Raw genomic sequence first — 16,311 nt, 5'->3', positions numbered from 1 at the left:
AGAGAGAGAGAGAGACAGAGAGGAAGGAAGGAAGGAAAAGAAAAGCATAAAACAGATCTTTTTGTGCTGGCCTCTGGGCTTGGGCCATGGGCAGTGCCCAGGTGTGATGGGGTTAAAATCAGAAGGCTTGTTTTTTTTTTTTTTTAAAGCAATCGGGGTTAAGTAACTTGCTCAAGGTTACACGGCCAGGTGTTTCTGCGTGTGGTGCTGAGTATCTGAGCCCGGATTTGATCCAGGTCATCCCGACACTGGAGCCGGTGCTCTTACTCGCTGAGCCACCTGGCTGCCCCTAAGCAATTGGGGTTAAGTAACTTGCTCAAGGTTACACGGCCAGGTGTTTCTGGGTGGGTGCTAAGTGTCTGAGCCCGTGATTCGATCTCCAGGTGTTCTCAACACTGGAGCCGGTGCTCTTACTCGCTGTGCTACCTGGCCGCCCCAGAAGGCTTGGTTTTTAATTCCAATTCTACTATTTACTAAACTGTGACCAAGTCCTTTGTCTTTTCTGGGCCTCAGTTTCCTGATCTGTTAAACGAGAGGGTTGGGTTCAATGACTTCTAAGAAGCCTCCAAGCTCTAAATCTAGCCCCCATGGTCCTTGAACAAGGAGAGTGCTTTGCTCTGCCCACCCTCCACCCCCCAGCCTGCATCTTGAGAACACAGTCATGTCTGGTCTTATTTCGTGGGCTTGCCTTGTGTCCCCAGCAAGGGGAAGTATCCTCAGGGAGGAGGGGGCCTCTCTAGGTGCTCAGAACTGGGCTGAGGACACAGGGAGTAGGCACTCCATAATACACACCCACTTGCTCTCCCCAGGAAATACATTGTGTCCTGTAAGCAGGCTGAGGTCCCACTCTCTGTCCCCTGGGACCCAAGTAACCAGGTAAGTCCAGTTCATCCTGAAGAAACTGATAGTACCCTGAGAGACCCTTGGGGAGCCTGTAGTCCCCAATCCCTGGCCCACAAGGTAAGTTGGCTCTTAAATGCCATTCAGTCTTGGCTCGGCCCATGTGGCTGCTTCCTGCCCCCCACCCCCACCTGGATCAGGGATGGTGATGTTCCTCGGTGCTCCTTCTGTCCAGGTATATCTGAGCTATAACAATGTCTCCTCACTGAAGATGCTCATGGCCAAGGATGCCTGGGTCCTTACGTCAGAGATCAATAAGGTAGCTGGCTTCTCTTTATGAGCCCCATCATGAAGTGTGTGTGTATGTGTGTGTCGTGTATATGTGATGCAGTGTGTGTATGCACCTACACCTTTGTGTGGCGGGCTCCTGAGAGATGTCTGGCAGCTAATCGTCCCTCCCCCGGCTTTAGGAAAGCTTATTTGTGACCTGTATACTGGTCTGTTCCGTATAATGCACTAATGTAACATATGGGCACATCCCATAGAATGTGGCCCTGCCCAAGTGAGCATTTCTTCTGCAAAAGATCTGGGGGCTTTAGGGGACTACATGCTCAGTAGAAGTCACCAGTCCAAGATGGTGGCCAGGAGAGCTGGTGCAATCCTAGGCTGTTTTAAGAAAAGCATCAGGGGCTCGGCTAAGGTGATGTCAGCCCCTCTGTCTGCTGCCCTGAGTACTGTGTTCAGTTCTGGGGCCCACGGTGTTGAAAGGACATTGAAAAGCTCAGGGCTAAGAAGGCAGGATTCAAGGATTGAGGATGGGGACTGAATCCCAATGTGTTTGGGTGCCATTTCGTTGTGGGCTGTCATGGCATAACACATTTCTGTTCCCTCCCTCAGATCAAACTCTACACCTTGGAGGACAACAAATTCCTGTCCTTCCATTTGGAGATGACTGTCTACATAGACACAGCTCAAGCCTTTCTCCTCCTCTCGGACCTGGGCCGCAGACCTGAGTGGGACAAACACTACCAGTGAGCCTTGATTGGTGGTGGGTGAGGGAGGAGAAATGTTACTGGAGCAGGGAACCCATGTCTGTGGATTAGATCATACAGTGCAGTTTGGCTCCTCCATTCATCTCCACAGATAGCTATTAAGCCTCTACCCTGGCTCTTAGGGCCAATCCTAGTGAGTTCAGAGGACACAGGACAGGCAGCTAAGTAGAGAGAGTGCTACACTTGGAGACAGAAAGACCCAAGTTCAAATCCTGACTCAGACACTTACTAGCTGTGTGACCTAGGGCAAATTACTTAACCTCTCCCACCCTCAGTTTCTCAATCTGTTAAATGAAGCTGATAATAACCACTCCTTCCAGGGCTGTCATTGTCACATATAAACCCCTTGTCAATTCTAAAGCATTATCTGAAGGCTGGTTGTTGTGGTCATGAGGATTCTATGAGAGAATATACTGTTTAATTGTAGCAAACTTTTAAATGCTGTAATTATTTCTGACGCCGATTTTGATTCCAATTTTTCTGTTCTTGAGTCCGGGGTAGAGTGGAAAGGGTATAGTGAAAGACATTGTGCCTTGTCGACTTTAGTGGTGAGCTGGAGGTCCTGGGTTTGAATCTTGGCTGGGGCTTATTTCCTGCGGGACTTTAGAAAAGTCCATTCTCATCTCTGGGCCTCAGTTTCCCTATGTGCAAAATGAGGGGCTTGAACTAGGGCAGAGGGGTGGAGAGTGAAAAGAGAGGCTGAGTTAGATTTCACTGGCCTCGATTCTGATGGACTCTGGGGGGAGGAAGAGAGGGAAGAGGCAGGGATGGCTCCAAGCTTACCAACACGGGAAGAGGCTGGAGCCCTCCAGAGAAGCAGGGAGAGGTTTCACTGGGGAAGTCCATGAGCTCAACTGTAGGCATATCCCTGGGTGTGGGGTGTCAGCTGGCCTTCAGGTGGAGAGACCCAGCAGATACTGGGACTGGAATTCAGAGGGGAGACTAAGGAAGTGGTTCTTCAACTGTCACTTAGATCACTGGAAGGAACTTTAGAGACCGTCAAATCTATTTATTGTCCCTTCAGTCATTTCAGTAACGTACAAGTCTTTTTTTTCTTTTTTTTTTTTGAAGGGGGAAGGCAGGGAAATTGGGGCTAAGTGACTTGCCCAAGGTCACATGGCTAGTAAGTGTTAAGTGTCTGAAGATGGATTTGAACTCAGATCCTACTGACTCCAGGGCTGGTGCTCTATTCACTGCGCCACCTAGCTGCCCCATGTCAGTCTTTATGACACTATTTTGGGGGATTTTCTTGGCAAAGATACTGGAGTGGTTTGCCACTTTCTTCTCCAGCTCATTTTACAGATGAGGAAACTGAGGCAAATAGGGTAAAGTGACTTGCCAAAGGTCACACAGCTAGTAAGTATCTGAGGTCGGATTTGAACCCAGAAAGAGGAGTCTTCCTGATTCCCAGCCCAGTGCACTATCCATTGCACCACACAACTGCCCACCTGCCCTGCATCAAGTTTAACATCTTCCTTTTTGCAGAGGAGGAAACTGAAGTCCTGAAAGGGGAAGTGATTTTTCTAAGGTTATATAGCAAGAAAGTCCCCAAGTCTGGATTTGAACTCTGATCCTCATACTCCAAATTCAGTTTCCTTTTTCCTGTTCTGAACAGGCTCTTGATGTGTTTCTCAATACTGAAAGACAAGTAGGAATAAGAAAAGAGAAAAGGGTGGGGTGGGGTTGGAAAGGGAGGCGTTCGAAGTAAAAGGAATCCCCAGATGGGGAGGACAGCAAACCCAAGGCAGCCCTTCCCTTGGAGGATGGAGAAGAGTGTCTGGGATCGGGGGAATGCCACCTTAGGATAAATTGGCACGATCCAATGGAGAACCCACCACACTTCGAGGAGACACAAGGGTCCTTGTGGTCTCTACAGAGAACTCATTGTACCCCCAGGCCAGTCACTTTTCTCCTTGGGGACTCAGTTTTCCCATCTGTACAATGAAGGAGTTGGGCAAGATGATCTCTAAGCCCCCTCCCAGCCATGACATCCCCTGTTCTAAGACCCCTCTTAGCCCTGATATTCTGTATGCTCCCCTGACATGCCCTGTTCTCAGGCCCCTCCCAACTCTGATATTTCCTGTTCTAAGGTCTGACATACATTATTCTAAGACCCCTTCTAGCCCTGACATTACCTCTTCTGTCCCTCTTCTGCCCTGACATTCCCTGTTCTAAGGCCCCTTCTAGATCTGACATTATCTGTTCTAAGGCCCCTTCCCTGCCCTGATATTCCCTGTTCTAAGACCCTTCTCAGCTCTGATATTTCTTTGAGCTCTCTTGCCAGCTTGCCCTGCATGCAGGATGTGTGTGAGGGGCCATAGTCCCTAGCCAGCAACGTTGCTTCTCGTGAATAATAGATAGGGAAATGCAATATTCAGTGCCAGGCAGCCCAGGGCCGCCCGGGGCGCGGAGCAGCGGGGCTAGGAATCGATCCTGCCTTCCCTGGCAGCTACGAGGGCTCCCGCGGATCCCCCCCACCCACAGTCCATGTTTCCCCTGGCAGGCGAGCGGAGCTGGTGCAGCAAGTGGACGAAGACGACGCCATCTACCACGTCATCAGCCACATGCTCGGAGTCGAATGCAAGCCCCAGGACTTCGTGATCCTGGCCTCGAGGAGGAAGCCCTGCGATAGTGGGTGAGCGGCCGGGGCTGGACAGCTCCTCCCTCCGCATCTCCCAGGAGGAGTCAGGCACGAGGCGCAAAGCTGAGCCCGAACGGCCTCAGTTTTTGTCTTCAGATTGTAAAGTCAGGGAAAGGAAGGCACCCTGCAGACACGAGGGGCTGCCCTCTAGTTATGCGGCACGTGGTGTGGCGGTCCGGGGAGGCCCTTCTCTTACAGACCGATGGGGAAACGATGCTTAGAGAAGTTATATGACTTACACAGGAGCGCAGTAGTCAGGCGGGGGGAGGGGACCCTGGAAGCCTTGTCTGCCTTACCGGAAGTCCAGCATGAGGTCCAATTATATGTGATCTAACAGGGGATGGCAGGGCTGGGAGGGTCCTGAGAACAGGGGATGGCAGGGCTGGGAGGGTCCTGAGAACAGGGGATGGCAGGGCTGGGAGGGGCCTGAGAACAGGGGATGGCAGGGCTGGGAGGGTCCTGAGAACAGGGGATGGCAGGCCTTTCCTGATTCTCCCATATTTTAACTCTGTCCCTCTTAAAATGATTTTGGATTACTTTGCATATGCACTTTCTTTGTTTATCTTTGTAAATGTTATGTCCTCTTCCTTTTTGTCTTTATATTTCCATTAAATCCTGGCTTTTCTGCTTCTTTTGTTGTGTGATTTTGGGCAAGTCACTCGCTGGGACTGGGCCCCAGGTGAGAGTTAATGATGGATTAAATGATCTCTTAATGTGTCTTCTAGCCCTAGATTCTATTACTTTCATTTAAAGTATTTTTTTTCTTTAAAGAAATTTTAAAAAATAATTTGGGTGTGAATTAGGAAATAGACTAAGGAACTGCCAAGTCAAACTGTCCCTAGCATAATGGGGTCCTGGAAGTCTGCAAAGGCAACCCCTGTGGACGACTGGCGGCACATGCTGATGGAGGCTGGAGGGCTCAGCTCCCTGCTTAAGAGCATGGATCAGGCTTCTAGGCCCCTCTGAGGAGACTTTGTTGGGTCTCCTCTCATTTTAGAGATGAAGCCCATCAGCTGAAGTGACCTGTCCAGAGCGCACAGGTTCTCAGACACCAGGGCTCCTTCCACTGTGGCCCACGGCATCACAGAGGGGCTGTGTGACCTTGAGTGGGAGGCTGTTCCTTACTGTTTCTCAGGTGATGAAATGAAAAGGGCCCAGACTAGGTCACATGACTCAGGTACCCTGGGAGGGAAGAATGAAGGTCCAAATAGGGGGAGTCCTTCTCAGAGTGGGATGGCCCTGGGCTCCCAAGCCTGCCAGAAAGTGGGGGCTCTCTCTTCCTATGGATTGGTCTCTATCTCACCTCCCTCTGCTTCTGTTCTAGGGAGCCCTATGTTATTGCCTTAAGGTCAGTCACCCTACCCACGCACCCCAAGACCCCGGAGTACACCAGAGGGGAGACCCTGTGCTCTGGTTTCTGTCTCTGGAGAGAGGGGGATCAGCAAACCAAGGTAAGGACCAGGTGCCCCTGTATTCTGTGACTGTCTTTTCCCCTGCCCAGACCCTCTTCTCTTCCCTACCCCATGCTGCAGAGATCTCTTTGCTTTCATTCAATTTTATTTCCAGTTCCAAATTCTCTCCATCTCCTAGTCCTTCTCCCACATATGGGGAAGGCAAGAAATACAAAACTCATTACATATAGGATGTCATACAAAACAAAATTCTGCCCCAATCTAAATAGTGTGGGAGGAGAATGAGTGAGGAGTGAGAAGAAAAGCCTACATTCCTCAGGCACTTTGCCCCTGCTGTCTCCTCTGATCCTCATAATAGCTTGGTGAGGCTGCACCCCCATTTTACAGATGGGGAAACTGAGGTTCAGAGTGAATTGGCTTGGCCATACAGCTAGGAAGTAAAGGTCAGTCTGTGTTTTAAAAAAAGAAAGGAAGAAAAGACTTCAGCAAAACCAGCCACCAGCTGGGGGCCATGTATCCACAGAGCCCCTTTTGAGTGAGAATCTTCTGGATGGATGGGCCCAGGGAAGTTACTGGAGAGCTCTGGGTTAGAGGACCCTTGCTAGATGGCCTTCCAGCTTGGCTTGGGATCCACCTTTACCTCTTAGCTGACCTCGTGACCTCAAGCAAGTCACTTGATCTCTCTGAGACTCAATCCCCTTCTGTAAAATCATTCACCACTTGGTAGGGAGTTTGGAGAGGGGGCTTCCCTGTCAGCTATGGGCTGAACTGGACCCACTGAGCTCTACTGGTCTGAGATAATGGTCTCCCCTCTGCCTTCCTCTCAAGGCTGCTGTGCAGATCAGATGAGGACAGAGTGTGAACAGTGATTATAAACCATGGGGTTCCCTGAGAATGTGAGAGATATGAGGAAGACACTAGTATCTGTGGTCAAAGATGGGGTTTTTGCTCTCAGGCCTACAGTTCTCTGACTCTACATGTGTCACGTGTCTGTCCCCATAGCTCACTGACACTCAGATGGCCCTCTCGTGTAGAGAGCACAAGATCATGCCTTTAGACCTGGAAGGGGCTTTAAAGGTCATTTCATCTGACACTTCCATTTTACAGATGAGTAAACTGAGGCCCAATGAGTTAAGTGACTTGCCCCAAGTTTCATATCAGAGGTGGTGTCTGAATGTGGGTCCTCTGACTCTAAAGCACATTTCCTTTCCACAGCACCACTCTGCCTGGGGCTGGGGGAAGGGGCGGTGCAGTTAGTGAAGAATGGAGCCATTTGCCAGGGCCCAGCCCTTCCCTTCCCAGCCGTAGCTGAGAAAGCCCCAGACCTGGGTCCCCTGGGTAACCCCCTTGTGCCCTCCAATGCTGCCCCCTTCTGCAAAAGGCCTTTCCTGATGCCTTTCATGGGCTGTGCTTCCCCTCTGCTGGTTAGCGATGGGAGGGTTTCTTACACGTTGTCTTTCATTGGGCTGTCAGCTCCTTGGGGACAGGGACTGTTCTCGCCTTTCTTCATCTCCCTCATCCCTAGCACAGTTCCTGGTACATGCTTCTTGACTTGGCTTGACTTGATCCAGCCCTGCCTCTCCGGCCACCCCTTCCAGGTATCCTACTACAACCAGGCTACTGCCAGTTTGCTGAACTACGTGACAACCAACGTGGCAGGCCTGTCATCTGAATTCATCACCACCTTCAAGGCCTGTGAGCAGTTTCTCCTGGACAACAAGAGTGAGCTGGCCCTCAGTCTTCAGAACCTTTAGTGGCTCCCCTCTGACCCAGCACTGTTCAGCTCCTCACGCCCAAATCCATCCCCTCTGGCTAGTGAAGATTAGTCCCTGATTGTCTCCTCTGGGCTGTGCCCTGAGCCAGGACATGAAGACAGTGGTTGCTCCAGGATTGGCTCTCCTGGCTCACCCTTTTCTGACCTCTCTGATTTTGTCGGTGGTTCAAGCCTTTAGCAAGGCTGTGCCCAGTGGGGACTGTGTAGTTTTGGGATCTCCTAGCAGCCTTGGGGCTCCAACCTATGGACCTGGCCTCCCCTTGGAAGAACACAGATGGAGGCCCCCCCCATCCACTTCCTACCAGCTCCAGCTGGTATCTAAATAGGTGGGGGTGTAGCAGCCTTGTCATGCACATGATTGGGCCAAATAGAGATCTTGGTGACAGTGAGGGCCTAGGTCCGGTCAGAGGGGCTTCAGATCCTTCACAGGCAGGGCCTGGACTGGATGGCCAGGCATGGCTAGGACTGTTTCAGGGCTTCTCAGTGGGCCCCCAGGGAGAACACAAGAGGGCGGGTCCCATAAGACCTAAGTCAGGTCCTACTACCCAGAAATGCTGGAGAGCAGGGGTGTCCCAGGATGCCTTGGGATGACTTAGGGAGAGGGCATAGGCCCCTGGGGCACCTTGGGAAGAGTCCCAGTGCCCTCCATCCTCTGCAGGGGCAGAGTCCCTTTAGATCAGCCTTCTGGATCTGCATTACAAAGACAAGGGAAGGAGTGTAAATACAGTTGTTAATTTGTAAAACACAATAAATAGCCAGCTCCTTTCTAGGCTCTGGTCTGTCTCTTTGTACTCCATCCTCCTGTGCTCCCCCCCCAGCCCCACAGCGGCTGAGATCAGGCTGCTAGGGGAGATCTCTGGACTGAAAGAGACTTCAGAGCCTTCTAGTCCAGCCCATACATGGGTGAGAACCCCCTCCCACAGCTCTCCTGAGAAGTCCTTATCAGCCTCTGTGGGAAGATGTCCAGGGACGGGTGGCCCGCCGCCTTGCAGGCCGTTCGGTTCTCTCTCTGCAAGGTTTTTATTCCTGATGTCCAAGCCAACATGGCCTCTCTTCGCCTCCTTCCCACTTCCCCTGGTTTTGCTTGACTAGCAGCAGAAGCGTAATATGCTCACTGACTGACATCACTTAAATGTGCTCCTCTGCAGCTCACATCCATGCTCCTTTATTCTGCCCTCTGGGCCAAGCCAAGCAAACCCAATCCCTCTTCCAAATTCTGCTGTTCAGTCATTTCACTAGGGTCTGGGTCTTTGTGACTCTATTTGGGATTCTCTTGGCAGAGACACTGGAGTGGTTTGCCATTTCCATCTCCAGCTTACTTGACAGATGAGGAAACTGAGGCAGATAGGGTGAAGTGACTCGCCCAGGGTCACCCAGCTAGTAAGTGTCTGAGGCCAGATTTGAACTCAGGAGACTGGGTCTTCCAGATTCTTGCTCTGGCTCTCTGTGCACCATGGCGCCACCTAGCGGCCTCTTCCAAATGACAGGTACCCAGATACCTGACAACACTCTCTGTTCTCCCCCAGGTCTTCCTTTCCCCAGGATAGGTTCCCTCAGTTCCTTTGATTGACAAATGTAGTTGGTGCAGAAGATAAAGTACGTCTTAGAAGACCCGAGTTCAAATCTGGTCTCATGCACTTACTGACCTTTCCACCGTTAATTTCCTTATTTATAAAACGGGCTTAATAATAATAATTAAACCTTATAAGGTTGTCATGAGGATTAGATAACACATAGAGGAAACCAGTCAACAAGCATTTATTAAGCACTTGCTGTATGCCTGGTGTTACAGTTAAACATGTAAGAAAAAAGAGAGATAGTCTGTGCTCTCCAGGAATCTAATCCTAGTTGGAAAGACAGCACATTAAAGAAAGGTGAAAAGGGGGAGGGGAGGAGGAAAGTGCCCAGAACATGGCAGAGTATGATGGAGAAATTCAGAAGACTGTGGTCAGGTGGGAAATGTAAAGCCATGTGCAAGCCGGGAAGTGATACGGTATGTAAATTCCAGCTGTTAGTGTTGCTGTTATTACAATCATTAACAGACTCCAGGCCCTTCACCAGCTTGAGTGCCTTCCTGTGGACACTGTCATGCTTATCTTCCAAAATGGTGGCTCTCAGAACCAAACACCAAATGTGGTCTGACCAGGGCAGAGGAGAGCAGTCCATACCGCCTTGTTTGACTGATGCCCCAGAAGACCAAGGGATTCACCCAAGATAAATGGCTCATGACAGCCACTGGAGGGAGGCTGGGGGAGGATTATTCCCATTTTGCATGTGGGGAAACTGATCCTAAGAGGAGATCTACTTGCCCAAGGTCACACAGCATGTTTGTGGCTGTGCTGGAAAGAGGACCCAGGTGTCCTGCTTCCTGGGCCAGTAGCCCTTCCTACTACACCAAGGGTTCTTAACTTGTGGTCTGTGGAACCCCATGGGTAGACTTCAGGGTATCCACAAACTTGGGATTAGAGCTGTCCTACCTGGCACTCCTAATGCTTTTGCTTCTCTGTCATCTTAGAACCTCCAATTGTCTTTTAAAGCCCTTCACAACCTGGCCCCCTCCCACCTTTCCATTTTGTTACCTTATACTCCTCTCCAACCCAGGGACAAGGCGGCTGCTCCTTGCACGAGACCCTCCATCTCCAGACTCCAGCCATTTTCCCAGGCTGTGTTCACATCTGTTATTCCCCCTCTCTGGAGATCTTTGTCTTCTGGTTTAAGCCTCAGCTGAAGTCCCACCTTCTGCAAGAAACCTCTCTCAACTTCCCTTCGTACTAATATTTTCCCTCTGAGATCATCTCCAATGTAGCCTGTCTATATCTTGTTTGTACTGGCTGTTTCCATGTTGTCTCCCCTTTGTATTGTGAACTTCTTGAGGGAAGAGACTGTTCTTACCTTTCCTTGTATCCCTGGCACTTAGTATAGTGCTTGGCATTAAATGTTTATTGACTGACCTTGGAGGGCATCTAGTCTGACCTTTATCTAAGCAGGAACTCCCTCTATGGCATCTCTGAGGAGCAACTGCCTAACCTCTTCTGGAAGGTCTCCAGGGAGGAGGATCCTACTGTCTCTTGAGAAAGACCCTCCACTCCCTTTTGGGACCACTTTCATGGTCAGGGAGTTATTCCTGACATTGCTCCTCAGTCCCCAAGCAGAACACACCTAATTCCTCCTTTCTATGATGACCCTTCAAATACTAGAAGTCATATTCCAACCCCCGACTTACCCCTTAGCCCCAACCCAGGCTTCTCCGTGCTCATCATCCCCAATACTTTCACCATGTTGTGTGATGGTCTCCAGTCCTCACCCCATCCTTGCCCACCTCCTCTGGACTGCTCCAGTTAGGTAACATTTGATTCAATTCAATCCAGTCCAACTCACATTTCTCAAACATCTGTTAGGTACTGGACTCTGTGCTAGGCACAATTTCTTCCATTTCCCTCATCTAGTTGGTGGCCAATTTCTGTCTTGTCTTCCTCCACAACATCGCTCTTTTTCATCTCCTTCTGTCTACTCAGGTAGCTACCACTTGCTGCCCTTATCCTTGCATTGGTCTTCTCCTTGGATTTCCAGGCTTCAGTTTCCCCCCATCCTAATATATTTTTCACATGACTGTCAAATTGATATTGCTAAAGGTCAGGTCTTCTCTTCTGCTCAAGAAGCTTCAAAGGTTCCCCCTTACCTCAATGATGAAACAGAAACTCTTAAGTTAGACAGGTGTTATTGATAACATTGCCAAGGATGGCAGAGTGGGCGTAGCAAGGAGGATTTGGGTTTGACTCTTGACTCTGGCACTTACTTGCTGTGAGACTCTAGTAAAGTCACTTATTCTCTCTAAGCTCCAACTCCCTAACCTATAAAATGGGGCTAGTAATCCTTGAAACTTTCACCCTAGAGTACAGTTATGCTTAAATGAGAGTACTCTACAAAATCTATTGTCACTATTATGAAGAAGCAGTAGGACAAAGGGGAGAGAGGGCTGTCTGGATTAGGAAGAGCTGTGTTCACATCCTACTTCTGCCACATAATGACTCTGTGACCTTGGCCAAGTCATTTCTCTTGGTAACTCCACACAACTTTCTAACTTTCTCTTCCTTCCTTCCTTCCTTCCTTCCTTCCTTCCTTCCTTCCTTCCTTCCTTCCTTCCTTCCTTCCTTCCTTTCTTTCTTTCTTTCTTTCTTTCTTTCTTTCTTTCTTTCTTTCTTTCTTTCTTTCTTTCTTTCTTTCTTTCTTTCTTTCTTTCTTTCTTTCTTTCTTTCTCTCTCTCTCTCTCTCTCTCTCTTTCTTTCTTTCTTTCTTTCTTTCTTTCTTTTTCTTTCTTTCTTTCTTCCTTCCTTTCTTTTTGGAGGGGGGAGGGCAGGGTAATTGGGGTTAAGTGACTTGCCTAAGGTCACACTGCTAGTAAGTGTTAAGTGTCTGAGGCTGGATTTGAACTGAGGTGCTCTGACTCCAGGGCCAGTGCTCTATTCACTCTATTCACACAACTTTCTAAGACTGAGTTGTGGAGGAGGTCTTGATTTGTATTAGTGGAAGGGATTTCCTCACTGGGAGTTCTCTAGACTAATGAAACCCCAGGTTCAGTACAAAAAGACTATTCCTCTTATTTTGAATTGCTAACAGTTCATCTCTATGGTGCTTTGAGGTCCTCCAAGGGCTTTGCCTACATCATTTTATTTTAGACCAATATAGATCTATCTGAATGTGAAACAGAATTGTTGTTATTCTCATTACCTGGGATTCCTGGTCTAAGAGTGAGAGAATGAGCAGAGTGGGGTGTGGTTAGAAGGAAGGAGGATAAGAGGACCTGACACTGAGGCAGAGTCAAAATGGTGAGGTAGCAGGCCCTGCAGTCCAGCTCCCCCAACCTCCTCCACTAACTTCTAGAAAATACACCAAACCATGTTCTGATCAGGAAAGCCAAGAAAAAGTTATAGTGTGTCCTTTTTTTTATCCAGTCCAGGGTGATGTAGGGAGACAGAGAGGTCTTTGGGTACTAGGGGTGAAATCTGTCCAGGAGCACAGTGTGTGCAGTGCATTCCATCATCCAGAGACTAACTGAGCCAAGACTATGGAGTGGGGCAAGAAGCATGGAATCAGGGTAAGATCCCAAGACATTCCTGAACTAGTTCAGAGTGTAGGAATAGGTGCCTGTCTGGAAACTGATGCCTACCACCTGGCTTTGGGTCACAGATCCAGGACAGACTGAAGAGGGTATCTAGGCAGAGAGGAGCGGTTACACAGTTGTGTGTTCTAGCTAGGCAATCAGTGAGGAACACGTTCAGAAGAAAGCAATAGCTGAATAGCTCTGATTCCAAGAGGAGAGCAGGGCCTCCGTTCTAGCCTCTAGCCCAGGTTGAAGCCTTCCATAGAAGAAGCAGGGTGAGAATCCCAGGTCAAAGGGAAAGCCTGCAGTTCAGTCATTCAGAAGCCACAGAACCTCTCAGTGGGCTAATAGTGACTGCTTCCAGCAGGCATTATTGAAATTGGCAGCTACTGTTTTCACCACTGAAACTTCCAACTAAGAACAAGTCAACAGACCCAAACCTGATCAGGAATTTGCAGAGTTCAGACAGGGAGGGCAGTGAGTAGACTTCACCCTGGATTATATCACTTTGGGAGTACTAAAAGCTTTCAGGTCCCTAGCATGAGCTGTAAAAGCAGAAGAAAGCAAAAGAGGACAAAAGCTTAGCCCAGACATTGGCCCCAAAGTACTCATAGTCCAGCCTTAACTTGAGGTTCCAAGTCAGGCAGTACATGGGAAGGATGCACAAACCAAAAAAAAAGAATCCCATCATAAAGAACTTTTATGGTGACAGGAAAGCAAAAGACACAAACTTAGAACAAAAGAATGAACAATAACTATCTCAAAAAGAACAAGACTATCTCAAAGTCTTAAATGAGAATGCAGCTTTGATCCAAGTCCAGCCTGAATTCCTGGGAGAATTGAATCAAGAGTTTTAAAAAGAACTAAAAATTATTTTTAAAAATTAAATGAGAGTAGTAGAGAAAATATGGGAAAAGAAATGAGAGCCATGGAAGAAAAATGTGAAAAGAATATTAACAGTTTGGAAAAAGAGGTACAAAACCATATCCAAGAAAATAACTTCCTGAAAATTGGAATTGACTGGAGAGAAGCTAATGACTCCATGAGACATCAAGAAATATCTAAACAAAGTAAAAAGACTGACAAAAAGTAGAAGAAAATCTGAAGTATCTTATAGTGAAACAACTGACCAGAAAGCAAATAGGGGGGAAATCATTTGAGAATCATTGGATTATCTGAAAGCCATGACAAAATATAGCTTACATTTCCTATTTCAAGAAGTTATAAAAGAAAACTGCCTATATCTCAGTATTAGAGGATAAAATAGAAATCGAAAGAATTCACCAGTCACCTCCTGAAAGAAAGCCCCCAAAGGAAGATTCCCAAGAAACATTATAGCCAAATTCCTGTGATCCCAGGTCAAAGAAAAAATATATTGTAACCAGAAAGAAAGAATTGAAGTACTGAGAAGGCAGTCAGGATTCACAGAAGACCTAGCATCCACCACCATAAAGGAGTGGAGAATTTGAAATATGTTCTAGGAGGCAAAAGATTTGGGCTTAAAGCCAAGGATAATTTATCAGCAAAACTGAATATAATTCTATTGGATGGAAAAATGAGCCTTTAATGAAATAGAGAACTTCCAAGCATTCTCAATGAGAAGACAAGAACTGAGTAGGAAATTTGACATATAATTACAGGAATAAAGAGAAGCATAAGAAGGTAAACATGAATGAGCTATCTTAAGGTACTAAACAAAGTTAAACTGCTTACATTCTTATATGGATGTAGCCCCTTAGAACTCTATCAGACAGAGGGTCTGGAATTGATTTTGTTATGTTTTGATGATCTTAAAAGAAAAATAGAGAGAAGAAGAGGAATATACTGGGTACAGAGGAAGGGAGAGGGAGAATGGGGAAAATCTCACATGAATGGGATGCACAAATATATGTATATGCAACTAGGAGGAAGGAGAGGGTGAAGGGGGCAATATCAGGAACTATGCTAAAAGCTGAAAATACATACATAAGCATAAAGAAGCTCCCTACCCTTGGGGAACTTACCTTTTAATGGGGGAAGGTAACATACGAAAGGGAGCTAAAAAGTGTAGGGTTGGGCTGGGGGAGAAGAAGGTATCTGGTGAGAGGACATGGTAGAGAAAGTACTGTGGAGATGAGTCAGAAGTGCAAACCTGGAGAGGAATGAAAACAACTTTGGCCTGGGTCTGCTCATAATGGAGGTTCTGGGAGGAATCAACCAAGCAGAAGGTGAGGCCTCAAAGATGGAGACTACTTCCAGTGTGAGAAACAAGCCAGGGGTAGAGAGATCTTCCTGACTGAAAAAAAGTTTCTACTACATGGTAGAGAAAGTCCTGTGTGAATGAACAGCAATGAAGTCTAAAGAGGGAAACAGGAAGGGAAAGGGTTAAGGAAAGGGGAAGAAAAGAAGAGAGGGAAAAGGGTTAAAGGAAGGGGGAGAAAAGAAGAGAGAAGATATATTAAGGAAGAGATCAGTCAGAAGCAAAACAAGTTTTTAAGGAGGGAGAAACAAAGAGAAGGAAAAGTATAAGAGAATAAGATGGAGGGAAATACTCAATTACTAAATATAACTGTGAATGGTATGAGAATAGTATGAACTCACCCATAAAATGGAAGAGAATAGCAGAATGGATTAGAAACTAGAAAGTTTAATAACTCAATCCTAAAGAATGAATGAGTCAAAGGACAAATTATGGAAACAATCAAAAAATCTCATTAAGGATAATGACAACATTGAGAAAGCATACCAAAATTTTTGCAATGCAGCCAAAGTAGTATAGGTGAAAAAAAAATATATCTAAACACCCCCATCAATCAAAAAGGAACAAAGAAAGAAAAAAGGAAGGAAGGAAGGGAGGGAGGGAGGGAAGGATGAAAGAAAGGAAGAAAAAAAGAAGGAAAGGAAGAAAGAACAGTAGATAAATTGTGTATTCAACTAAAGAAAACTTGAAAAACAAAATTTTAAAAACTCAATTAAACATCAAAATAGAAATTCTGAAAATAGAAAAAGAGATTAATAAAATTGAAGGCCCTCCCCACCCAATTAATAAACAAGACTCAGAGAATTTTTTTGGAAAAAAAAAAAAACAAAAAAAAAAGTTGTAATAAGTAAGGTTAATGTTGCAAAAAAAAAAAAAAAAGAAAAAAGAAAACAAAGCTTCCAAAATCCAAAAAGAAAAAGGTGAATTCATGACAATGAAAAAAATAAATAAAGCCACTGTTATGAGCAATTTTACTAACTATATACCAATAAAACTGATAATCTAAATGAAATGGATGAATATTTACACAAATATAAATTGCCCAGGTTAACAGAAGAAGTAGAATACTTAACCCTATTGTAGAAAAAGAAATCAAACAAATCAGAAATGAAGTCTTAAAGAAAAAGAAACCCAGGACCATATGCATTTACAAATGAATGCTACCAAATATTTAAAGAACAATTCATTCAAATGCTACATGAACTGATGGAAAAAATAGGTAAAGAATGGATCCTACCAAATTCCTTTTATG

General features: G+C 46.7%; 1 protein-coding gene across 4 annotated transcripts in view; it reads left to right on the top strand.

Annotated features, from left to right (window-relative positions):
- The window catches only part of LOC138164953 (acyl-coenzyme A thioesterase 11-like), an 87,753-nt gene extending 79,264 nt beyond the window's left edge, over positions 1-8,489 (top strand). For 3 of the 4 annotated variants that reach the window (XM_069092939.1, XM_069092937.1, XM_069092941.1), the window contains 7 exons: positions 810-876; positions 1,076-1,159; positions 1,738-1,871; positions 4,396-4,527; positions 5,189-5,212; positions 5,858-5,984; positions 7,544-8,489. In XM_069092939.1, coding sequence (XP_068949040.1) covers positions 810-876; positions 1,076-1,159; positions 1,738-1,871; positions 4,396-4,527; positions 5,189-5,212; positions 5,858-5,984; positions 7,544-7,699 — 724 coding nt within the window. In that variant the 3' untranslated portion in view covers positions 7,700-8,489. The remainder of the gene's footprint in view (positions 1-809; positions 877-1,075; positions 1,160-1,737; positions 1,872-4,395; positions 4,528-5,188; positions 5,213-5,857; positions 5,985-7,543) is intronic. The other variant, XM_069092938.1, reaches the window with a different exon arrangement.
- Positions 8,490-16,311: the final 7,822 nt, after the last annotated feature.

Source organism: Petaurus breviceps, unplaced genomic scaffold (genome assembly GCF_028583685.1).
Source record: "Petaurus breviceps papuanus isolate PSGF00001 unplaced genomic scaffold, PetGlider_PUasm1.0 207, whole genome shotgun sequence".
Taxonomy (NCBI): domain Eukaryota; kingdom Metazoa; phylum Chordata; class Mammalia; order Diprotodontia; family Petauridae; genus Petaurus; species Petaurus breviceps.
The sequence above is the reverse complement of the archived record's forward strand: the minus strand, read 5'-3'. Positions and strand labels throughout refer to the sequence as shown.